The sequence below is a fragment of the Eucyclogobius newberryi genome, unplaced genomic scaffold (assembly GCF_026437365.1).
Source record: "Eucyclogobius newberryi isolate DKJ021-1_F unplaced genomic scaffold, fEucNew1.0.hap1 SCAF_1, whole genome shotgun sequence".
Classification (NCBI taxonomy): Eukaryota; Metazoa; Chordata; class Actinopteri; order Gobiiformes; family Gobiidae; genus Eucyclogobius; species Eucyclogobius newberryi.
The window spans coordinates 6,685,474-6,710,331 of NW_027315723.1; the positions used below are offsets into that span (position 1 = coordinate 6,685,474).

The following is a 24,858-nucleotide window of genomic DNA, read 5'->3' on the forward strand; positions in this document are numbered from 1 at the left end:
GTCTTCTTCCTCTCCTCTGCTCCTCTCCTCCTCCTCCTCTTCCTCTCCTCCTCCTCTGCTCCTCTCCTCCTCCTCTCCTGTCTTCTTCCTCTCCTCTGCTCCTCTCCTCCTCCTCCTCCTCTCCTCCTCCTCCTCCTCCTCTGCTCCTCTCCTCCTCCTCCTCCTCTGCTCCTCTCCTCCTCTGCTCCTCACCTCCTCCTCCTTCTCCTCTGCTCCTCTCCTCCTCCTCCTCTTCCTCTCCTCCTCCTCTCCTCCTCCTCCTCCTCCTCTGCTCCTCTCCTCCTCCTCCTCCTCCTCTGCTCCTCTCCTCCTCCTCCTTCTCCTCTGCTCCTCTACTCCTCCTCCTCCTCCTCTGCTCCTCTCCTCCTCCTCCTTCTCCTCTGCTCCTCTACTCCTCCTCCTCCTCCTCTGCTCCTCTCCTCCTCCTCCTTCTCCTCTGCTCCTCTCCTCCTCCTCCTCCTCCTCTGCTCCTCTCCTCCTTCTCCTCTGCTCCTCTACTCCTCCTCCTCCTCCTCTGCTCCTCTCCTCCTCCTCCTTCTCCTCTGCTCCTCTCCTCCTCCTCCTCCTCCTCCTCTCACCAGTAACACGATGGTGGCGACGGCTCTTTCTTTGGCGCACATCGTCATGATCTGGTTCTTTGGTCCAATCAGAAACGTGATGCTGGAGACAAACAAACAAAACCTCTGAAACACTCAGAAGTCAAGTTGAACATAACATATTTTCAATGATGGATTTATTTTTTTCATTTTTCCAGCCCCTCCCCCACTTCAATTAAAAAAAACAATAACAAACAGAACAAAAGGTCCGAGTCTGTATGGGATGCTTTCTCTCGTCAGTCCAGATTTTTATCGTCGGTTTAATTTTTTTGTGATGCCTTTTCCCCGGGGCCAGAAGTGTGTTCCCATGGTATCCATCTATAGTGTCCATGGCAGGGGTTTTGAGGCCTGAACACATAGTTCTGAACACGTGACAATGATGGGTCTCCTAGCAACCACAGTTTCTCTGACCTTCAGCCCCTCCCTGTGAATAATGAGCACTTTGACCTGGTGTTATGAAAAATATGGTTTCCTACAGAACTCTCTCCAAACAGGCGCTCTTGTGGTCCTCTGTGTTATTTCCCACTCCTCGTCCATCAAAACAAAATTACCCTCTTTTTCCCCATTTCATTTTAATGTATTTAGTAGATTGACTGTCCTGGTCATTAATGCATTCACAAACGTCTGATTTGCATGCCTTAATAAAGATTTCAGTGAAAGGATTATAATAGTTATTACTTTGTTTTATTTCTTGATTATAATAACTTCTTATTTGTATAAAAGTCCTGTTTGTCCAGGCCTAAGGATCCTACAACACATCAAAGCTTTTCATGAGACTCTTTTGTTTTCCAGATCTGAAACTGTGGTCATCAGTTTAATATGTTTTAATTTCTTAAAAAAAATAATACAAATAAACAAACATAGAGTTATAGTTAGGCTCCCAACCAGAATGTTTAGTTCTGTTTAGAAGTAATTGATGATTTTTATAACAAAAAAAAGCAACAATTGCATTTAGGTTAGAAATACCAGGCTGTGATATATCGCTCACACGTACATTTTTCTTCACCAAAATCACTTGGATTTGTCATATTTTGTGATATTCTGAAGTTAATCCCACTTTTTCATTGTAATGTTCATGTTCCACTTGACTTTTGTTCATAACGGGTGATTCCTGTGTCAGATGCCCTGCCCTCTGCAGTGCTGTGGTCACCTGTAGGGGGCGTACCTGAGCAGGCAGCAGATGTTTCCAACACTATAGAGCATCGCGAACACTCCGAGCCCCACGCCCGGGATGTACAGAGTACTGGTGCCCTGCAGGGACAAAACACATCCACTTTAAACCAGGGGGAAAAACATCACAGACAAACTGCAAATATATCAGCAAAATATCCCCAACACTAGATCAGCTAATGTTGATGTAATAACAACAGATTTTTGTGGAAATTATGTATTGTATATTAAGTATGTACCAACGTTGCTATGGAAATGTACTGAACCAGAATGTAACTAGTACCAACTCTAAAATGACAGATCCATGAAAGATTTGACAAACCGCGACGGAGCAGGCCAAGCCGAGGACGAAGCAGATGACGAACGCCTTCATCCTGAAACCACTTGACCCGGCCGCTGAGCCCTTATTGGTCCCCTGAGAACCACATGACAAACACAAAAACTACAATGATTAATCGACTAATCAGGACCAGTCGAGCGTCGAGCGACTGTAGTCGACACCTACAGTCATTGAAGCTCTCGACACCTACAGTCATTGAAGCTCTCGACACCTACAGTCATTGAAGCTCTCGACACCTACAGTCATTGAAGCTCTCGACACCTACAGTCATTGAAGCTCTCGACACCTACAGTCATTGAAGCTCTCAACACCTACATTCGTTGAAGCTCTCGACACCTACATTCGTTGAAGCTCTCGACACCTACAGTCATTGAGGCTCTCGACACCTACAGTCATTGAAGCTCTCGACACCTACAGTCATTGAAGCTCTCGACACCTACAGTCATTGAAGCTCTCGACACCTACAGTCATTGAAGCTCTCGACACCTACATTCGTTGAAGCTCCCGACACCTACAGTCGTTGAAGCTCTCGACACCTACAGTCATTGAAGCTCTCGACGCCTACAGTCATTGAAGCTCTCGACACCTACAGTCATTGAAGCTCTCGATGCCTACAGTCATTGAAGCTCTCGACGCCTACAGTCATTGAAGCTCTCGACGCCTACAGTCATTGTAGCTCTCGACGCCTACAGTCATTGAAGCTCTCGACGCCTACAGTCATTGAAGCTCTCGACACCTACAGTCATTGAAGCTCTTGACACCTACAGTCATTGAAGCTCTCGACACCTACAGTCATTGAAGCTCTCGACACCTACAGTCATTGAAGCTCTCGACGCCTACAGTCATTGAAGCTCTCGACACCTACAGTCATTGAAGCTCTCAACGCCTACAGTCATTGAAGCTCTCGACGCCTACAGTCATTGAAGCTCTCGACGCCTACAGTCATTGTAGCTCTCGACGCCTACAGTCATTGAAGCTCTCGACGCCTACAGTCATTGAAGCTCTCGACACCTACAGTCATTGAAGCTCTTGACACCTACAGTCATTGAAGCTCTCGACACCTACAGTCATTGAAGCTCTCGACACCTACAGTCATTGAAGCTCTCGACGCCTACAGTCATTGAAGCTCTCGACACCTACAGTCATTGAAGCTCTCAACGCCTACAGTCATTGAAGCTCTCGACACCTACAGTCATTGAAGCTCTCGACACCTACAGTCATTGAAACTCTCGACGCCTACAGTCATTGAAGCTCTCGACACCTACAGTCATTGAAGCTCTCGACACCTACAGTCATTGAAACTCTCGACGCCTACAGTCATTGAAGCTCTCGACACCTACAGTCATTGAAGCTCTCGACACCTACAGTCATTGTAGCTCTCGACGCCTACAGTCATTGTAGCTCTCGACACCTACAGTCATTGAAGCTCTCGACGCCTACAGTCATTGAAGCTCTCGACGCCTACAGTCATTGAAGCTCTCGACACCTACAGTCATTGAAGCTCTCGACGCCTAGTCATTGAAGCTCTCGACACCTACAGTCATTGAAGCTCTCGACGCCTACAGTCATTGAAGCTCTCGACACCTACAGTCATTGTAGCTCTCGACACCTACAGTCATTGTAGCTCTCGACGCCTACAGTCATTGAAGCTCTCGACGCCTACAGTCATTGAAGCTCTCGACACCTACAGTCATTGAAGCTCTCGACACCTACAGTCATTGAAGCTCTCGACACCTACAGTCATTGAAGCTCTCGACGCCTAGTCATTGAAGCTCTCGACGCCTACAGTCATTGAAGCTCTCGACACCTACAGTCATTGTAGCTCTCGACACCTACAGTCATTGTAGGTCTCGACACCTACAGTCGTTGAAGCTAAGATTGATTAAGATTTTTGGGGTCACATCTCCTGTCACCTAATATGGCCACAATTTACTTTAATAATTTAATAACACTCCCATCCTGAATATGTTTTTACACTAAATTTTAAGAAGTTTGATATTACAATAATAAGAATATGATATTTCTTCTGACCTGTAGTATGAACCATGAACCCCAGAGCTCGTTAAACTAAATACATTCCTAAATGTATTAATCACACAATCACACACTTTCATTAATCACACATTTGAGTGTTTTTTTTTACTTCAAAAAAAGGACTTTTGCATTTTGAAAGCAATACATTGTACCAAGTATGCAAATATATGTTGTTTATCTTTTATTTCAGACTCAATCATGGTCCATATGAAACAATTAAAAAAACACAAACAAAACAATATAATTTGATGTAATTCTATAGTCCATAGACAGTTCCTCCAGAGCCTCAGAGCTGAGAGACTTAACTGACACTGCTACAATGATTCAAACATTTATGAGAACGCTCAATGCACAGGCCTAATCCCAACATTCAGCCAGAGGTCAAAGTGGTCAGGGTCTGATGAAGATCTCCTCCTCCTCCTCCTCCTCCTCTCTCCTCCTCTCTCCTCCTCCTCCTCCTCCTCCTCCTCCTCCTCCTCCTCCTCCTCCTCCTCCTCCTCCTCCTCCTCCTCCTCCTCCTCCTCTCTCCTCCTCCTCCTCCTCCTCCTCCTCCTCCTCCTCCTCCTCCTCCTCCTCCTCCTCCTCCTCCTCTCTCCTCCTGTTTATTTAGAAGCTTTGTAAACTTGTGTAAAACCAGTTTGAACCCAAAGCCTCGTCTCCCTCAGGACAAAAACATCTGAGAGCAAACAACAGACAGAAACAACAGCACGAAACCAAGATCTAAACCAGGGTTTAAAAAAGGACTAAACCAGGACTAAACCTGGACTAAACCAGGACTAAACCAGGACTAAACCTGGACTAAACCAGGACTAAACCAGGACTAAACCTGGACTTGAAAGGTGCCTGTTGCATGTATGTTAGATTTTGTAGGACTGAGATATATATTGGTGACGTGACTAAAACTATTGATGTGAATTGTCCTTCATGAGAAGCTCTGATCACGGCCAAAAGAGTTACACAATGTGCCACAGGACGTCAGGGGAAAATGTGCAGAGAACAGCTGTGGAAACTTTGAACATAAAGGTTGAAATATGATGACTGAAGGCTTTTAGATATGAGAGTATTTAGACACTAAAGTGTATTATTGAGCACTTTTGTGTCTTTGTTGGTGTTTGATTTAAAAATGACTAGTTTTGCCCGTGTGTTTGCATTCAGATCAAAATACATGAGTCACTTTGGACTGTGGAAATGATTAATCAAAAAGCTGTGACTATTAAAATATTGTTGTAATGTGTAAAACTTCTGTTTGAGTCGACAAAATCCTCTAATTTATCATAGAAAATAGAGGTTTGAATACAAAGTTATTTCAGTCATTTGAAAATCCTGTTGAAAAGGTTAAAAAGCCATTATATTTCTCATTAAAATGTGTAATGTTTTTATTGACATATATCTTAATTATATTTTATGTTTTTATTGACATATATTTTAATTTCTTACCTTTTTATCTTTTGTCTGTTCGCTCTCCTCTTTCTCCTTTTTCTCCTCCTCCTCTTTTTTCAGTGACTTCTTCGCTTTCTCCATTATTTGTCTGGTCCTGGTTTAGTCCTGGTTTAGTCCTGGTTTAGTCCTGGTTTAGTCCTGGTTCAGTCCTGGTTTAGTCCTGGTTTAGTTCTTGGTCCTACATAGGCCCCTCCTTAGCACCTGCCTGAGGTAAGCACAAACACACACCTGTGCAGTACCGCCTCTCACCACTCACACTTTAAAAAATAAATAAATAAATAAATATATATATATGTGTGTGTGTGTGTGTGTGTGTGTGTGTGTATTGCTATATCAACAGTGTTGGGGAGCTACAGAAAACTGAACACATGTCCTGCACTAAAAAGAAATGACGTGTTCTGTTAAATAGTCCAGTCAGAGACTGTATTCTGAAAAATATTTTCACATCCAGTTTCAACATTTTGTAGTGTGAAAAAGTGACATAGTAAAGCAGTTTTATTTTGTCACTGTTTGTTCTGTATTTATTTTCTGAAGGGGAAATCACACACTCACTAACCACAAGAACTGTGTTTTCTACGTAGTTTAAAGCTTAAAATACATAATAAAATACCATAATGTATTCCTTAGATTTTAGAAAGTAATTCTGTACAAATGAAAGGGTCAGAATACAGTTACACTATATGAGTATTCTCCTGAATACATTGTTTTAGGTACATTATTTTGTATGTAAGATGTTTAGTTGAACTAAACCCAAAATGTAAATATTATATATTATATATAATATATATACTAGGATAATATGTTAGGATAGTCAATATTCATTCCACTGAAATGCAAATTCACTTTACCTTTATTTGCAAAAGTTAGTGCAATGTAGTAATTTTGCCCATTTTCATTTAATACGATTTTGTTTCATGGATTATAAACATTTAAGACTTTTAAGACTTTTAAGAATTTCTGCCTTTCTGCTTTTTTTTTTTTTTTTGTGTTTAAGTGTTTTCTGTAGCTCACAGCTTTGTCTGAGTCAACAGTCTCTCCTTCATAATCTAATCTGACCACATTAGTACATTATGTGCTCTGGAATAGAGAGTGTGATGCTGAACCTGTGTGGCCAGAACCTTAACCTGCCGATGGAGACATGCAAGTGTTTCTCCTTCACAGTTTATGTTCAGGCCATGGCTCATGTTCAGCTCCTCCTCCAGAGGCTGCACTGGTTCATGACTGGAGCAGGAGCTGGAGCTGGAGCAGGAGCAGGAACAGGAGCAGGTGCAGGTGCAGGAGCTGGAGCAGGTGCAGGAGCTGGAGCAGGAGCTGGAGCAGAAGCAGAAGCAGGAGCTGGTGCAGGTGCAGAAGCTGGAGTTGGAGCAGGAGCAGGAGCAGGAGCTGGAGCAGGAGCAGGAGCAGGAGCAGGAGCAGGAGCTGGTGCTGGAGCAGGAGCTGGAGCAGGAGCAGGAGCTGGTGCAGGTGCAGAAGCTGGAGTTGGAGTTGGAGCAGGAGCAGGAGCTAGAGCTGGAGCAGGAGCTGGAGCGGGAGCGCGAGCTGGAGCAGGAGCAGGAGCAGGAGCAGGAACTGGAGCAAGTGCAGAAGCTGGAGCTGGAGCAGGAGCAGGAGCAGGAGCTGGAGCTGGAGCAGGAGCTGGAGCTGGAGCGGGAGCGCGAGCTGGAGCAGGAGCAGGAGCAGGAACTGGAGCAAGTGCAGAAGCTGGAGCTGGAGCAGGAGCAGGAGCAGGAGCTGGAGCTGGAGCTGGAGCTGGAGCTGGAGCAGGAGCAGGTGCAGAAGCTGGAGCAGGAGCAGAAGCAGGAGCAGGAGCTGGAGCTGGAGCAGGAGCAGGAGCAGGAGCTGGAGCTGGAGCAGGAGCAGGAGCAGTGGCAGGAGCAGGAGCTGGGCTTTAGATACTGACCATCCACATAGGTTTAAACACACTGGCTTTGCTCTGAAAGTGGCTGCACAAATGAGAGACTCATGTGAATGTTTCTTTTTTTTAAATTGCAGATATTGTAGTTTTAGCAGCAGGTCACACACAGCTCACTGCTGCCCCCAACAGGACAAACACACACAGTACATCTGCTCCTTTACAGCCAATCCAAACTACGATTATTTAAAATATATAATTTCACTTATGTCATCATTGACAGAACACTGGTAGAACTAAACTGGACTAAACCAGAACTAAACCAGAACTAAACCAGTACTAAACCAGAACTAAACCGGGTCTAACCTCAATCAGTACATAAAAGAAACATAAAAGAAACATAAAAGAAACAGCATCAAGGCTCTTCTCTGGTCCTTGTGCTCATCGACAAGACCTTGTCTGTTTGGACCAGACACTCTCAGAACTCTGGGGAGACTGGAGTACGTTGAGAAACCCATTAAATCCCGAAATCCAATTGTATAGACTTAGCATTATGACTTGAAAGCACACATTTTTAATTTGACTGTTAAAATAATCATTATAAAATAAACGTTGTAGCTACATCTCACTAAAGGATTAAACTTTTATTTTCATTATGTTCACATTATTGACCCTTGTTTGATAAAAGACATTTCCTCTGGACCCAACATGACACATAAAGTGCACAAAGACAAGCTGATGTTGTTTTCAGTGTTTGGTGGCAGAGAGGCGTTGCTCACAGGCACAAAGACAGGCCGCGGCGTTGTCCTGGGCCTCCTGCAGCAGAGCTCGGGCTTCGTGCTCCGTCTGGAAGAGAAGAGTCGCCATGGTAACGCAGGATATTTACATGTAAACAGTCTGCGTTACTGTGCAACTTGAAATACTGTAGGAACTGAAAACCAAATATGACTTTATACCAGGCAGGCGTTCCCTCATCGTGATTTGTGTTAGCTCTCCATCTACTGGCAGCAGAGGGAATTACTACGGGGAAATAAAGAAAAGCTAGCTTGCCTCGACATACTTTTGTAAGAATAGTGTCGAATTGAACCTGATTTGAGACTAAACAAACGTGAATGAATAAATACAACTCCAGGTGTGTATTTGATGAGTGGGAAAAAGTGATTCTGCATAAATATATGTCCTTTATATTTAATGCCATACTATGGAGCCTTCTGGGTAAAAGGAGGGAGATAAGGGAGATAAGCACATAGTTACATAATGTACCTTTAACTTAAAACAAATAAGGACTGCAACTTTTACTGCCCAGTACTAACTAGGAAGCAGCAGCCGTAGTAGTACCAAGAAGTAACTGGAGAAATAAGAATAAAAAACACTACACGTACCTGTAACACAACACTTAAGAAACTTTAGATGTTTTTTTTAATATCTTGAGTCTTTAGTTTGCATCGTCCCACAGCTCCACTCACTCATTCACACATCAACTACGTGACTCTTACACTAAAACAGCAGGAAATCCATAACTCCTCTTGGTCCGATACCTCTTGCTGGGCCAAATGCAAACAGAGACAAAAACTGTTTCTTTCCCCAATGTCAGTTAGTGGCCAAGTCTGCTTCTTTATTTGCCTGACCCGCCAGCCCCGCCCACATTCTGTTCGAATGTGTAAGGGTCTGGAATCAGAGTCAGAGCCAATGAAATCGTCGGTAATCCATTTACCGACCAATCCCAGTCGGAGGTTTTAACGCGTCACACTGAAGATACGGAGTAGCGCTTTCCACCCTCGTTCCAAAACATTCAAGATGGCGGACCCGGCTCGTGACCCGGCTCGTGACCCAATGTTTACTTCTCTCGCTTCGGTTTGAACGATCAGGAAAGTCCGCTCTACTCGCCGTGATAATCGTGCGTTAGATGCGGTTATACGAAGGGCGTCATCGCGATTGTGATAAAATGTAAATATATGATTATATTTGTGTGTTAAAAGTTATCTGCATCATTAGCCTGGGGGGAGGGAAAGGCATGTATTTCTAATAACATGTGTGAAGATGTTGTAGAAGCAGCCGTGAGGAATGTTCCTCCCATCCTGGGGACCAGATGGGTAGAACATTCACCAAGGTTTTTATCTCTAAAGATAATACCAAAGAGTCGTAAAAGACAAGTGCCTTGATGTGAAGCTGACCAATGAGAAATGTGACCCGCCTCCTTTTTATGTGTGATTTTAATAAAATGACTTGTAAGAGGGAGGAACGCTGAGAGTGATTTTGGAAAGTCGTTCAGGTTGCTTACAACATCTTGACTCGGCTAAGCCGTTTTCTCCCATGCATGCCACATAAAAGACTGACGTTTCTGTGTCGTTTAATATTCTAAGTTGAATTGTGTTCTCGATGTGTTACGGAATAGCATCGGTGTATGTCTAATTCCATGACATTTTCTGGTCCTATCGAGCCGGACGACAAGCTGCCTTCGCGGAGATTGACGGGTGAATTGGTGAAGTCTGTGCACAGCTGAAAGAAGTCCACTTTTCCCGTGGCCGCCCATCGCACCTCATTCTCTGCGAGGAGAGCGCGTCGTTTCGAAGCAGCAGGAGAACACAGGCGACAAAGAGGTCAGAAAAAAATTGTGTGTGAAAAAGAGTTAGCCATGAAACGTTTTATGCATTAGTTTGATATTTACTGTAAAAATATTGTAGGCTTATGGACGAGATAAGTTTCTCACATAAAGCAAGGCAGTTAGGTATTACTGAGGAAATACCCAGTTTCATATTACTGAGGAAATACGCAGTTTAGGTATTACTGAGGAAATACCCAGTTTAATATTACTGAGGAAATATGTGTGAATGTAAGCGCTGTGCACGAGCGAAGTAAGTAAGAGAGAAGTGTGAATGTGTGAATGAGGATTAATAAGTGATTCACTAACGAGTGTAAGAATCACAATTAATCATACAAGGGTCACAAGGCGTTATTCTGAGAGATCTAAAATTTGCAGTCACGGGTGAATCTTTAAACACCTAGCATTATCTCCGGTGGAAAATCAATAAGAAATTCTACTAGAAGCTTGAGATATGACGTGTCTGTAAAGCAAGGAGCATTTCTCTCAGACGACCGAGACCACATAATGCCAGAATTATCACCCCAAACTGTAAAAAGACAAAGGAAAAGTCATAAGAGGATTTTGGAGGGAGACTTCCGGTGTGCTCAGATGACGTGGCAGAGAGGGGGAGATAAGGGGGGTCAACAAGGCAGGAGAAAGGGAAGAAAGCAGTTCAGAGGACGCTCTGAACTGATGAAATAAGTAAAACTAAACTCAGCTGGTTTTAAATTTTAGTATTTCAACAAATTTAGGGTTTTGTTTGGATTGACAACAATCAATTATAAAGATTGTATTAAACTTGATAAGAGATGAAGATGAATTCAGATTTTTATAAATGGCCAATATTTTGGGGGAATGTGATCACAGACAGGACATTTCCTGTCCCCAACATAGAAGACAAAAGTTGTGTTTTTACGGTATCGTGTTTTTTGAGTGCACAGAACAAACCTACGTTACGTTTTGTTTTGTTTTATTTTTGGACTTGACAAAATTATCTTTTGGACTTATTATGTAACCATAATGCATGACTAAATGAAAGTACAGGACGAAAAGACAGAAGTGTTTTTAAATTTAGGATCAAATGCAGGCACAGGCCTGGGGAGTGATAATATGGGTAAATTAGTGACTACTGAAGTTTTTGGACATAGAATGGGCAGTAAGTAAAGTGATAGTAAAAGTTATATCAGTAACTTATTTATTTGTATTATCATGAGGAAACCTTGTATTGCATGTAGACGTAAGTGAGGGAATAAGTTAAATAGTGACGTCCAATGCCCTCCCAGGAAAGACATGAATGGGTCATTAACTAAAGGCAATTGATGCAGAAGTGGGGGGACATGGGAGGATATGGGTCATAAAGATAGTCAGAGATAAGGGGCTATTGACTGGCAAATAATCTGGAGAGGACTCAGGATGGAGCAGATGTTGTTATCTTTGAGTATCAACAGCAACACCTCAGGGGGGGTTGACTGATGAGTAATAGGAAAAGTAACATTAACAGGGAAAGAATTTGACATTCTAAAGGAAATACCTAAAGGATTGTGGAGATTCAATCAAGAATTGAATAGATTTAAATTAGACAATATCATCTAAATTTAGACGCTATAGAAGTTATGAAAACCAGTGATAACAGGACTTAAACATTATAGGACTCAGGACGGAGGCAAGAGATGGTTAGACTACAAGAAAGAGAGAAAGTAAAAGCAGGTTACAAGTGAGGGTAAGAGTAAGTGAAAAGAGAGAAAAAAAGCAGGTTTAGAAATTTGGAAATGGGTGTTTTCTCCGTTACAAGAGGAAGGCAGAGAGGGGAAGACAGAGTGGAAGATGTGACGTGACAAGGGGAAAAACGGGTTGATAAAATGATGTGCCTTATAACCAAGGGGAAGGTTTAGAATCATTTTGATTTGAATACACATATAGACTTGTTAGAACAAACTAATACACAATGTTTGTAAAGCACCACATGAGCAGGTGTGAGAGATTGAGTTTGAAACTCACCTGAAGCACATATAGAAGATTAGCACATATTACATTAGATGTGTGACTTTATTCAGGCCACACCCACAGAGGAGATGTGAAATTATTAATTATGTGAAGAATTCAAAGTTGTGAACTGACCCTATGGCCAGCTCAACGGGGGAATTATTGAGATAATTATTATTGTTTGATGTATTTGTATTGCACACACACACCCACACCCACCCACACACCCACACACCCACACACACACACACACACACACACACACATACATACATAAATACGCGCGCACACGTGGATTGAAACATTTAGAGTTTGAAACATTTAGAGTTTGAAACATTTGGAGTTTGAAACAAATGGTGGTAAAACAGATTTACAAGTTACAGATCGCAGAGGCAGTGTCGGATTACAGACACACAGGAGGGGCCCAGCGCCGTAGAAGGAGGGGCTCAGCCAGGGATGTGACCACTGAACTGTGAAAGGTCAAGAGGTGACATTGCGGAGTTGGAGTGACAGACGCAATTCCATCTCTTCCTTGATTACATCCTGGATTAGTGAACGTTGTAAACTATCTGGATTATTTAATTTTGTTTAAATGTAGTAGTTTGACAAATGGGCAAGGCCATTTATCAAAAGGGGGGATGTACGTGTAAACAAATATTCCGAATCAATAATTACTAAAAAAAAAAAATTGTAAACAAGAAAACTGTTTGAAATACACTGAACTGTCGAAAAGACTTTGTTTATCACCACAGCAGAACGTGTTGGAGATGTGGTGTTTACAGAGACGGAGTAAAGTGGACGGAGCCACACCGTGTCGTCCTCACACCGACCATTGGAGGGACGAGAACATGGGTGCTCTCATGGGAAAGTGAGAGAAATGTCTGGACAACACAGCGGCAGATCCATAACATCGCAGACGCAGGACTTCGTTTGTATGAGTTTTGTCCAGAGTCTACGGTAGAGTACTATACTCTGCTACGATGAACGAGAGCCAGAGGCTACGGTGCGCAGAGTACCATACTCTGTGTGAAAAGAATCAACAGTTATCATCATCACAGCGATGACGATAATATGGGTGCTGAACACCTGTATTATGCACGGGACAATTGGGACAATCGGGACAATCGATCAACATACAATGGTGTGTCACAACTGTGTGTACCAATAGCGGGAGGAGGTCTCTTGGATACCCAACGCCAGGATGTATGGTGGTGGTGTGGGGACACCGTGCTGAGAGGACACTTGGAAGCAAAGGGAGTAGGACTCTGTGCCTATGTATCGCTCTTGTGGCCAGCCGCGGTCATAACAAGCATCACCTAGAACCATACTGAAAGGTCAAGGCGAGACATTAGTGGACAATCTGGTATGCTCCCAGTAGCACCTGATACTACGTATATAGATCCTATTGGGGTACCCAGAGGAGTCCCTGATGAGTATAAGCTGGCTGACCAAATAGCAGCAGGGTTTGAGGGCCTTCCGCTTGTCTCTGCGATATTTCCCATCACGCCGCACAAAAATGTGGACAGAATTAATTATCTGTCTTTCCGATTACAAAGGTTGACTAATCTGACTCACAATTTAGGACTTGCTCTCAGGTCACAGTTGCATCACACCGCTTTAATGGCGTGGCAAACTCGAATGGCAGTAGACATGTTATTAGCTGAAAAGAAAGGAGTTTGTTCGATTTTCAAAGGTCAATGTTGTACATTCATTCCTAATAATACAGCCGCGGACGGCTCAGTCACAAACACTCTGTCACAATTGAGAACTATGTCTAGAAAAATGAAAGAACACACTGGAATAGACAATAAAATCTCAGAATGGTTAGACAGCTGGTTCGGCAGGTGGACTGGTATCGTGGTTCCGGTACTGACCTCACTGTTGGTAATAATTGCCTGTTTTGTGTTTTGTGGATGTTGTTGCATACCAATGTGTAGACACACTATAGAACGTACAGTGGAAGAAGCAATCACAAGCCGAGGGCATCATAGTTATGCCTTAGTAGCTATAGAAGAAGATGAAACTGACAAGTATTAATGTGCATGACCCTTTGAGTGTAAAATGTATTATGTTCACACCAATATGAAAAACATGTTGAAAACTGAAAAGAGTGATGTGTTCGGATATGAGAAAGTGGGCTAATGCTTTGATAAACAGGAGGGAAATGTGATAAAATGTAAATATATGATTATATTTGTGTGTTAAAAGTTATCTGCATCATTAGCCTGGGGGGAGGGAAAGGCATGTATTTCTAATAACATGTGTGAAGATGTTGTAGAAGCAGCCGTGAGGAACGTTCCTCCCATCCTGGGGACCAGATGGGTAGAACATTCACCAAGGTTTTTATCTCTAAAGATAATACCAAAGAGTCGTAAAAGACAAGTGCCTTGATGTGAAGCTGACCAATGAGAAATGTGACCCGCCTCCTTTTTATGTGTGATTTTAATAAAATGACTTGTAAGAGGGAGGAACGCTGAGAGTGATTTTGGAAAGTCGTTCAGGTTGCTTACAACATCTTGACTCGGCTAAGCCGTTTTCTCCCATGCATGCCACATAAAAGACTGACGTTTCTGTGTCGTTTAATATTCTAAGTTGAATTATGTTCTCTGACTGTTAAGTAATAGCATTGATTCATGTGTAATTTCTTGACAGCGATTCAGGAGACATTTTCTGCGTTCGGGGACGGATAACGCGGAACACGCCTAGTTGACATGGGCTACTAATAGTAATATCCGGTTAAAGCGTGTCGCGTTTTTTGCGTCACTTCTGGGTCTATGTGATTGGTTCTGTCTCTGCTCTAGACTCCGCCCTAGAAATTGAAGCGCAGCGGTCGAGCCCCAGACCCACACACAGTTTTGATAAGTAGTTTGCCAAAACGTGTTGGGAACGGCTGCTCAGGCAACTTTGAAGTCGTGGGCTGTGTTTTTTGGACTTGCCCAGAAAAGTCGTTCCACCACATTCAAGAAAGTGCCTGAGGGTCAGAGGACGATCTCATTCACCTTGTCTCTGAACTCTTGGTCCTTTATGTCTCGCAGGTTTATGGTGACGTTAAAATATGCTCCAAACACGGCCGTCTCCAGCGCTTTGGCGGCCACCTGAAATAAAACATGTTTATTACACTCATTTTGTATATTTTTTATTGCTGCCATTTGTAAAGAAAGTGGTATAGAAGAGTATTAGATATATAATGTAAGTAAAGGAAATCCTATATAAAAATGTCATCGTATTCAGAAGGTTTAGCACAAAAATCCTCCCTTTATTCCGGTCATTCGTTTGAGTCATTTGCCAAATTTGCTTCAACAATACTGTTTTTTTTTTTAGACTATATTTTCATTATTTAAATTGCAAGAAATTATACAAAAATATTTGTCAGTTGTTGCCATTCATTAAAGTTAAATAGTTGAATTTGAGTTAAATTTGATTAAATAAAAAAGGGAAATAAAGTGTTACCGTAGAAACCAAGGACAATTTAGGGTTAACTAATATCTTCAAAAAACTATTTAAAATCTGAATATTTTCTTGAGTGTATGACAGAGGGTCTAATTGGCTTGTGTGTGTGTTTTGGTCACATGACACTAACCTGAGCATCTGATTGGCAAGCGACATTTCCGTGCACACACAGTTCCTTCAGGTGAGTCCAGAGTCCAGAGACTTTCTGAGCCAAAGACAGAGGGACTTTAACGGCCTCCTGTAGACCAGACTGCATCTGCTGCTCCCGCCTGCAAGACCCAAGACCAGGGTTAGACCAGGGTTAGACCAGGGTTAGACCAGGGTTAGACCAGACTGCATCTGCTGCTCCCTCCTACAAGACCCAAGACCAGGTTTAGACCAGATTTAGATAAGACTGCATCTGCTTTTCCCTCCTACAAGACCCAAGATCAGGGTTAGACCAGGTTTAGACCAGGGTTAGACCAGGTTTAGACCAGGGTTAGACCAGGGTTAGACCAGGTTTAGACCAGGTTTAGACCAGGGTTAGACCAGGGTTAGGCAGAGGTAAGCCCAAAGAACAGGACTTTCACAGCCTTTTGTGTTGAGACCTGGTTTGGTCCACAATCTAGTCCTGGTTCAGATACAAATGTAGTTCTTGTTTTAGGTCCTGTTTTAGTCCTTGCTGAGGTCCAAATGAATCCCTGTTTTGGGTCTTAATCTTACCTGGCTCTCTCCTCCTCTGTATTTTTGGGCATCTTCAGAGCCGCCTGTCACACAAAAATCACACTTTAAAATCTCAAAATTCTTATGTTTCCCAGTAAAGATAATAGTTTCATTTAGATTCCAAGACTACCGGTATATAAAGTAGTGATATCTTCTTTCTTTGTGACAAATGGACTGAGACAAGGTGGGGTTCTGTCACCTTTGCTCACTATGATCAATATGTAAGACAAGCATGTATGGAATGGACCTGGTCATCATGTCCTCTGTGGCTGCTGCTGAGACAACAACACAATCTGCAGTGGGTGAGATCAAATATCTTGGTCACATCTTCAGGAGTGACCTGTGACCTGTGACCTGTGACCTGAGTGACGATGAGGACGTTCAGAGGCAGTACTGTATATTATATTATATGCACAAGCTAATATGCTGGCACAGAACTATCCTATGTGCACAGATAATGTCAAAATAACTGTTGATTCTCACTGGTTCAAGCTCATTGCACACGGCTCTGAACGGCCCATTTGTGGTGCAGTTATATTAAAAGTAAATTCATGAAGCTGCCGGTTACTTCTATGGACAAATACCAGTTTATAGTTTGTAAAAAATAATGTCCCCACATTAAACGTTGTAATTAAAGGCTTTGTTTTTAAAATGAGATAATGAATGTTTTAGTATTGCCTCGATCAGGGGCGGGCAAACTACGGCCCGCGGGCCACATACGGCCCGTTTGTCTTTATAATCTGGCCCGCCAAACATGCCAAGTAATATTTGAAAAAAGATAAATAAAAACATGTATTTATGTATTTTTTTGCCCTTAGGCATCTGTCTGCACTTGTATCCTTAATAAAGATGATGTGAAATTAATTAAATAATAGATTAAATAGTCTATATTTGACAGAAAGGTTATATTTTATTTGATATTTAATTTTGAATTTAAATTTTTTCACACCAATGATCGCGGGCCGGCCCTCCTCTACTTGCATGGATTCGAATATGGCCCTCGGAGGAAAATAATTGCCCACCCCTGACCTAGATGGACTGGTGTCAGGGTCAAGGCTCAGGCTCACGAGGCACTGCAGGAGGTGCTTATGTGGAGTTTACTCATAGTAATAGATTCCATCAAAATCCAACACAGATGTTTGGCTTGTTTAAATAAAGGCTTTTTAACTTGAACCTGTCGGGGTGCGGTCAGTACTAGTATCATATTCTCTTACCATGTACCCATTGAAGGCGTTGGCATCTTGATCCACCATCTTGGTAAACTCGTCCAGGCTGCGATGAAACGGAGGAATCAGGCGCCTCATTGTCGAGTCCAGCGCCTCAAACTGACGCTTCCCATAGGTCATCTGTCCCACCATACTGCCCAATGCTGCCCCCTACAGGAGAGACAGGTCACATTGGAGCCAAACGCTACAGGCCAAACGCTCGTCCCCTTAAGGTCAAACACTCGTCCCCTTAAGGTCAAACACTCGTCCCCTTAAGGTCAAACACTCGTCCCCCACATGTCAAGCTCTCGTCCCCTACAGACCAAACACTAATTTCTTACTGTCCAAACTCTCATCCCATACAGGTCAAACACTTGTCCACTACAGGCCAAACACTTGTCCCCTACAGCTCAACAAACACTTGTCTCCTACAGATCAAACACTCGTCCTCTACATGATAAACACTTGTCCCCTAAAGCCCCTAAAGGTCAAATACTCGTCCCCTACAGGCCAAACACTCGTTTTAAGCGTCCTCCTTGTAAGTATATCACTGATTGGGTGTTATAGAAAAGTACACAGTCTCACAGTACACGGTCCATGGCATATTTACCATGGCAGCGATGGCAGCTGACACTGAGCCTCCACCGGGGGCAGCAGAACGAGCGCCGACACTTAGAATAAACTCATGTAGAGGAAGAGAGGTCAGCCCTGCTGCATCATGGGAGCTCACCATGTACCTGCAAAGAAAGGAAATACATAGACTAAGTAATGAAACCATGTACCAAAGGAGCAACATGTTTTATTATGAACCGTTAGCCCCGCCCACTTGCACCATGACACAGCAATAACTGTCTGGTGATAGTTTCATGTAGTTGTTCTCCTGTGGCTTGACTATTTCAACCTGCTTTCTGCTTACTCCATACTTTTGATCTTGCACTATGACTGAAATCCAGTTTCTTGCTGAGCAATGAGCCTGAATCCAGCCCAGCGGTACCTGAAAAGGACCCACTCACTCTATGATCCTCTCCTTTGGGTTGAATGGTCCAAGTGAATCCAGACCCAGTTTACTGATCACCTACAAAACAAAAACACATACAAATAATGGCATAAACCAACAAGATTTGAATGATTTACGGATCTAAATCCAGAGGAAAGGTTCTGACCAGTCGGACTTTGTGTTCCTCCTCGACGATAAACAGCTCGTCATTTTTTATGTAGAAATCTGCAGTGTCTAAAACGGCCTGTAGGGGGATAAGACCCACGATCTGAGAGCCCACCACAGGCACTTTCAAATCCTGTAAAACAAATTATTTTATTATAACTATTATTGCAAATATTACAACTGCAATATCAAAGAGGACGACCTCGGACGACCTTGACACAAAAAAAATGCCAATCCAGGTTCAAACACGCTCATATTTTAATATTGTACATCTACATTTTGAAGCCTTTTCTTAAACTTGCTGAGGTAGCAGTTTGAGCAAGGACTCCCAGCCTTCCATCTCCACACACACTGGCTCCCGGGGCCCCTCCCCTCAGATGCCCGAGCCACCTCAGCTGGCTTCACTTGATGTGGAGGAGCAGCGGCTGTACTCCGAGCTCCTCCCGTGTGACTGAGCTCCTCACTCTGTCTCTAAGGGAGCGCCTAGCCACCCGCTGGAGGAAACTCATTTCAAGTGCTTTGGTTTTTTGACTCAGTGTCTTCTTCACCACAACAGTCCAAGAACTGAAGTGAAAGGGATGTACAGTGTTTGGAACGTCATTTAGCTTTCAATCAAAACAGAGAACTAGGCTTTTACTTTGTCACAATGGTATGACCATGGGACCGTCACAGGGCAGCTGTGGCAGAGAACTGAAGAGGTGCAAACTGCTGAATCATGGCAGTCCTTCCCTCCAGGCTAAACATCAGAGGCATCGAGTAGTGTTAGTCCATGCTGCCGCTAACGCAGCTTAGAGAGAATACTACAATTGTTTTATGAAGTAAATGCAATTTACAGGAGCTAGCGCTTATCTGCGCTGCCATGACATGACACGCACTTGACCCGGAAAGAGCTGGACACAGAAAATGCGGGAGTGAGAGAGAAGGCGAAGAAGCGCACGTTTTACAGGCTACAGCGTCACATGCATAAATAAAGAAAAATGCATTTATGTACTGCCACATATTGAAAGTACTTTTTTAACTTTTCGGCTTGGAAAAATAATAAAATACAGAAGGTTACTGCTAAAGACAAGATGTATTTTGGTCTTATCTTGTTCAGTCCAGCTCGTAAAACTTAAACATCTTGTAAAAGATAAAGTTAGAAAGACAAGAGACATTTTTGGTTAGAATGCTGGTTAAAAGCTAAAAACTGCTGATATGGCTGACGACCCCTAAAATAGATTGAAGCAAAGTGTTTAAGATTAACCTTGTTGTGAGACATTTGCACAAATCAAGTTTCTGGAGTAAATGGAAGAAAAGGTGCGGAAAACTGCTCCACATTATATTTATCTTCAAAGTAATAAGTAAATTGCGACTTAAGTGAAATACAGATCCAAATAAAACTGTTATTGCTGTGACCACCTGTGGTCTTATGATGGTTAGCTAAGTTTATAAGTTATATCTTATATATTTTAATCACAAAATGTCCTTTTTACAAGAGCGTTGTACACAAAAGTTGGATTCAGCAAACATTTGGAACAGTTTGAGAGATAAGTGAAATGCAAAATGTGTAGCCATATTTATTAAAAATTCAATGTCAAAGCTATTGAAAAAAAACTGTAATACTATATCACTACAATTACAATACCAAAGGACTTATGACTTCTGTTTCTGAGAACAAATATAATACTATTACAACGATTACTAGAATAATGCTCAGGATAAATACCATTGTACACAGCTCCTAAAACAAAAAAGCAGCAATAGTAATTTTATTTGCATTAGTAGTACTCTTACCCCATTAGCCCTTTCTGATTCTGATTACTATTTCTATTACTGTTACTGTTACTGTTACTATTACTATTACTGTTAGTCTAATATCACTAGTACTATTACCATTACTAGTACTCACCCTTGCTCTGCTGCACACGTCCTGGTAAACTCGATGCACTGGCGTCTCCTCAAAGTCCAGGATGTTGGTGGAGACCTGAGCCACGTTTGACTCGTCCAGAAACCAGCCCATCCCCTGGACTTTCTTCAACAGTCCAGGCTGAAAGTGCAGCAGAAATACTTCAAATGGACCCTACCCTGGACCCTGGACCGTAACTTGGTAGAATCCTGGTCTCTACCTGGTTCTGGCCCCGCCCTTGCTCTCGTATGTCCAGGGCAATGCGATGGGCCTGTTCTTTGGTGCTGAGCAGGTTGATGTTGAAGGCAATGAGGAACTTTCGGGCCCCGGTGACCGTGGCCCCCCAGGAGGGAACAAACACGGGAGGGCCAAAATCAGGAGCCCACTCAGGGCGCTGCAGCTGGAGAGAGAAGGACTAATCAGAGAAGAGGAAAGAGAGAAAGCCCAATCAGAGAGGAGGAAAGAGAGAAAGCCCAATCAGAGAAGAGGAAAGAGAGAAAGCCCAATCAGAGAAGAGGAAAGAGAGAAAGCCCAATCAGAGAAGAGGAAAGAGAGAAAGCCCAATCAGAGAGGAGGAAAGGGAGAAGGCTTCAAAAGAGAGAATATTTACTAATGACTGCGATTATTTAATAGTCGGCAGGTCATGATGATTCAGATTTATCGATGCTGTTAGGGTTAGGGTACTTCAGAGGTCAGACCTTTTGGGGCAGACCCTCGTATTCTCCAGCTCTGACCGAAGGCAGACTCCTCCTGGACTCAGATCTGGCTGCTGCTCCATACAGATACACTGCATACAAATACAGAGATTATATTTAATAACGCCCATGAATGATGTACATGTACAAATATAGTTTGGACCTGGTTAGGACCTCTTATAGTTCTGGATTAGCCCTGGTTTAGACCTATTCTAATCCTGGTTTAGACCGGCTATAGTCCTGGTTTAGACCTGGTTTAGTCCTGGTTTTGTCCTGGTTGTTACCTGGGACCTGCAGAGTCTCTGCCAGCTTCTGTCCAAACTCTTCTGCACACTTCACACAGTCGTCCATGGAGACGTTCTGCACCGGGATGAAAGGACACACGTCCAACGCCCCAGAGCGAGGATGTTCTCCTGAGGACAAGACCAGAGACCAGACCAGAGACCAGGGTTAGTCAAGAGACAGGACCAGAAACAAGACACGAGACAAGAGACAAGAGACCAGAGATGGACCACAGACAAGACTAAAGACCCTGAGGACAGGGGTTGAACTAAAATATTTTAGTATTTTGGAGCAATTTCCTGTCAGAGGGACAGAAATGCAATGCCTTTAATCTGAAATGATGCAGATCAAACACATTGTTTTAGTATCAGTGCAGTGAAAATCAGCTTGAGCTCTGGGGGGGGAGAGACTGGACTCCTGGAGTCTCTGAGTCCTGCTTCAGTCCTGGTTCAGTCCTGGTCCATTTCTGGTTCAGTCCTGGTTCAGTCCTGGTCCATTTCTGGTTCAGTCCTGGTTCTGTCCTGGTTCAGTCCTGCTTCAGTCCTGGTCCAGTCCTGGTCCAGTTCTGGTTCAGTCCTGGTCCAGTTCTGGTCCAGTCCTGGTCCATTCCTGGTCCAGTCCTGGTTCAGTCCTGCTTCAGTCCTGCTTCAGTCCTGCTTCAGTCCTGGTCCGGTCCTAGTCCAGTCCTGGTCCAGACCTAGGTTGGACCTCACCTTGGTGCTTGGTCATGTCAATGTGCTGGAAGGCGGTCCGTGCTGCGTTCAGGGCCCCGGTCACCACAGCCTCGGGACTCCCCACAAACGTGAAGACGGTTCTGTTTGTGGAGACACCCGGGTCCACGTCCAAGAGAGACACGCCCGGAGTCTGGGAGATGGAGAGAGCGATGGCATCTATCACCTGAGTAAGAGAAGAGAGTGAGGAGAAGAGTGAGAGATGGAGAGAGCGATGGCATCTATCACCTGAGTAAGAGAAGAGAGTGAGGAGAAGAGTGAGAGATGGAGAGAGCGATGGCATCTATCACCTGAGGAAGAGAAGAGAGTGAGGAGAAGAGTGAGAGATGGAGAGAGCGATGGCATCTATCACCTGAGTAAGAGAAGAGAGTGAGGAGAAGAGTGAGAGATGGAGAGAGCGATGGCATCTATCACCTGAGGAAGAGAAGAGAGTGAGTAGAAGAGTGAGAGATGGAGAGAGCGATGGCATCTATCACCTGAGGAAGAGAAGAGAGTGAGATAAGATAAGATAAGCCTTTATTTGACCCACAATGGGGAAATTCCAGTGTTGCAGCACAAAGTAAAAGAGGAGAAGAGTGAGAGATGGAGAGAGCGATGGCATCTGTCACCTGAAGACAGACAATAATAGCGATGTCCATCCATCCATCCATTTTCTACCGCTTGTTCCCTTTCGGGGTCGCGGGTGACTGGAGCCTATCCCAGTGACTTCGGGCCTTAGGCGGGGTACACCCTGGACAGTGGCCAACTTGTCGCAGGGCATAATAGCGATGTATTGAACTAAAAAGACATGATTTAGCTTCTAAAATGGTCACAATTATTGTTTATTGTTTATTTAATCGTGACACACTATTTGGGACTAAACAAGGTCTAAACCCAAAACTAAACCTGGACTATAGGACTAACAAGGAGTCAAACAGGACCAAACCGGTCCATATCAGGACTAAAATAATGTGTGAGGTAGCCTAAAAACATGTATCTTCATTCTGATTTTCATCAATAAATATTGTAAATTGTAAATATTCTCTATCTAGAAGCCTGGAGTCACCATATTTGGTTGATGATGAATTTAAAAAGTCTCAATTTGCAATAGAAGTAATAGTTATTGTTATTTAAAGCCCCAGAGTCAGTTTTGCTCCTCTGAAAGGGTTTTATTGTCTCATTTCATCTTCTAGAAATGTTTGTAATGCCTGAATGTTTCAGGCTGAAACAGAGGCCGGACCAGAAACACTGGGGTTAAAGATTTATCCCCAAACTGAGTCAAAGTCCAGAGTTTAGAGAACATTTAGAGAACATTTACTCCTGTGACACCGGGTCAAGAGCAGAGCCTGTCTGTAATATTACATCTGTTCATAAACTTGGGTTTTTCAATTGGCGGCCCGCGGGCCAAATCTGGGACCGCATTGCAATGGAATAATATGATATACAAACAATAAAATTGTGGTGCAGTTTTGTAGACCGGCCCCCAGACAATAGTCCTCCGATAAATCTGGCCCCATGGAAAATATAATTGAATAGCCCTGTTATAGAGCATTTAAGGGTTTGTTAAACAACACATTCTAAATTCAAGAATGGAGCAAAAGTGAAGTGAAACATAAAAGGGTTTCAATGGAGAAACTATGATTAAACTCAGAATATTACAAAATCAAGGTGTTTTTGACAAATGAAAAAAGGTCATTTACATTTGAGTGAGAGTCTGGTTCAAACACATTTACAATTGTATCTGACATTATTTGTTCATTCAGTAATAGATTTGACACTTGATGAAGACTAAATCCAGATTTTTAGGTTTAATTGTTTACAGCATTTTGAAAATTCTAATGACAGAGGATTTTAATCCCATCAGCCACAGTTTGCTATATCTAAAAAAAGAAGAAGAAGGTCTCCTGCTCTCAGAGTGTTCCTGCAGTAAAAATACTAATACTGAGTAAATCCTGATTTTTAAAAAAATTTTAATCCCAGGACAGACCACAGACCTGAGGAATTTAAGCATTAAACTCACCTCTTTGTTTCGTCCTTCAGAGAAGTTTGGGACACACTCCACCAGACGAGACATGGTCCTGGTTAAGTCCTGGTGTAGTCCTGGTTTAGTCCTGGTTTAGTCCTGGTTCAGGCCTGGTTTAGTCCTGGTTTAGTCCTGGTTCAGGCCTGGTTTAGTCCTGGTTTAGTCCTGGTTCAGGCCTGGTTTAGTCCTGGTTTAGTTTAGCACTGGTCTTGGTTTCCGGTGTTGCTCCTGGTACTGGCCTGTAATGGCTGTGGAGCCGTTGTATTTGAATGGACAGAAATCTGTGCCAAACTCATGAATGATTGACATGAGTCACATGACCCGTCTGCTCCAGTTACAGCCGGGAACACAGACCTCCTTATCCTCCAATCAGAAAGCAAAGAGTTTGTCATCCAGTTTGATTTGATGAGTTCAGGAGAACATAATCTTTTCGAGTTCTAATGCAGATTAAGACTGGTTTATAGACCATTGTCTAATTGACACAAAACAAACTATAGATCTGTGGTTCCCAGTGTAGGGGCCCGGTCCCCATGGGAGCCTCAGAGGCACTGCAGGAGCCCCATGGGAGCCTCAGAGGCACTGCTGGAGCCCCATGGGAGCCTCAGAGGCACTGTAGGAGCCCCATGGGAGCCTCAGAGGCACTGTAGGAGCCCCATGGGAGCCTCAGAGGCACAAAGGCACCGCAGGAGCCCCGTGGGAGCCTCAGAGGCACAGAGGCACTGCAGGAGCCCCACGGGAGCCTCAG

At 43.3% G+C, this 24,858-nt stretch overlaps 2 protein-coding genes across 2 annotated transcripts in view; both read right to left on the bottom strand.

Moving 5' to 3' along the window:
- LOC140362811 (vesicle transport protein SFT2B-like) overlaps nt 1-2,187 on the bottom strand; it is a 5,640-nt gene extending 3,453 nt beyond the window's left edge. The window contains exons 1-3 of the mRNA XM_072449026.1: nt 2,089-2,187; nt 1,762-1,847; nt 564-660 (exon numbers count right to left, since the gene is read on the bottom strand). Of these exons, the coding sequence (XP_072305127.1) occupies nt 564-660; nt 1,762-1,847; nt 2,089-2,139 (234 nt within the window). The 5' untranslated portion in view covers nt 2,140-2,187. The remainder of the gene's footprint in view (nt 1-563; nt 661-1,761; nt 1,848-2,088) is intronic.
- Nucleotides 2,188-8,133: 5,946 nt separating this feature from the next.
- ftcd (formimidoyltransferase cyclodeaminase) lies at nt 8,134-24,221 on the bottom strand. Its single transcript, XM_072452354.1, has 14 exons — nt 24,111-24,221; nt 22,094-22,277; nt 21,383-21,511; nt 21,102-21,190; nt 20,624-20,803; nt 20,407-20,544; nt 18,520-18,651; nt 18,370-18,431; nt 17,967-18,093; nt 17,366-17,527; nt 16,152-16,195; nt 15,580-15,718; nt 14,999-15,094; nt 8,134-8,278 (listed from the first exon to the last, which is right to left on the bottom strand). Exons 1-14 carry the CDS (start codon nt 24,162-24,164, stop codon nt 8,180-8,182), a joined length of 1,635 nt encoding a protein of 544 aa, XP_072308455.1. The 5' UTR covers nt 24,165-24,221; the 3' UTR covers nt 8,134-8,179.
- Between the last annotated feature and the right edge of the window lie 637 nt (nt 24,222-24,858).

Bases quoted from the DNA above. Each gene is read 5' to 3' on its own strand.
- ftcd (XM_072452354.1), bottom strand. From the start codon at position 24,164: ATGTCTCGTCTGGTGGAGTGTGTCCCAAACTTCTCTGAAGGACGAAAC. The intron at 17,528-17,966 runs GTAAATATGCCA...TCTCTCCTGTAG, and splicing joins CAGCTGCCATCGCTGCCATG to GGGGCAGCATTGGGCAGTAT. The intron at 8,279-14,998 runs GTGAATGAGATC...CTTCTCTTCCAG, and splicing joins ACCAAGAGTTCAGAGACAAG to ACGGAGCACGAAGCCCGAGC.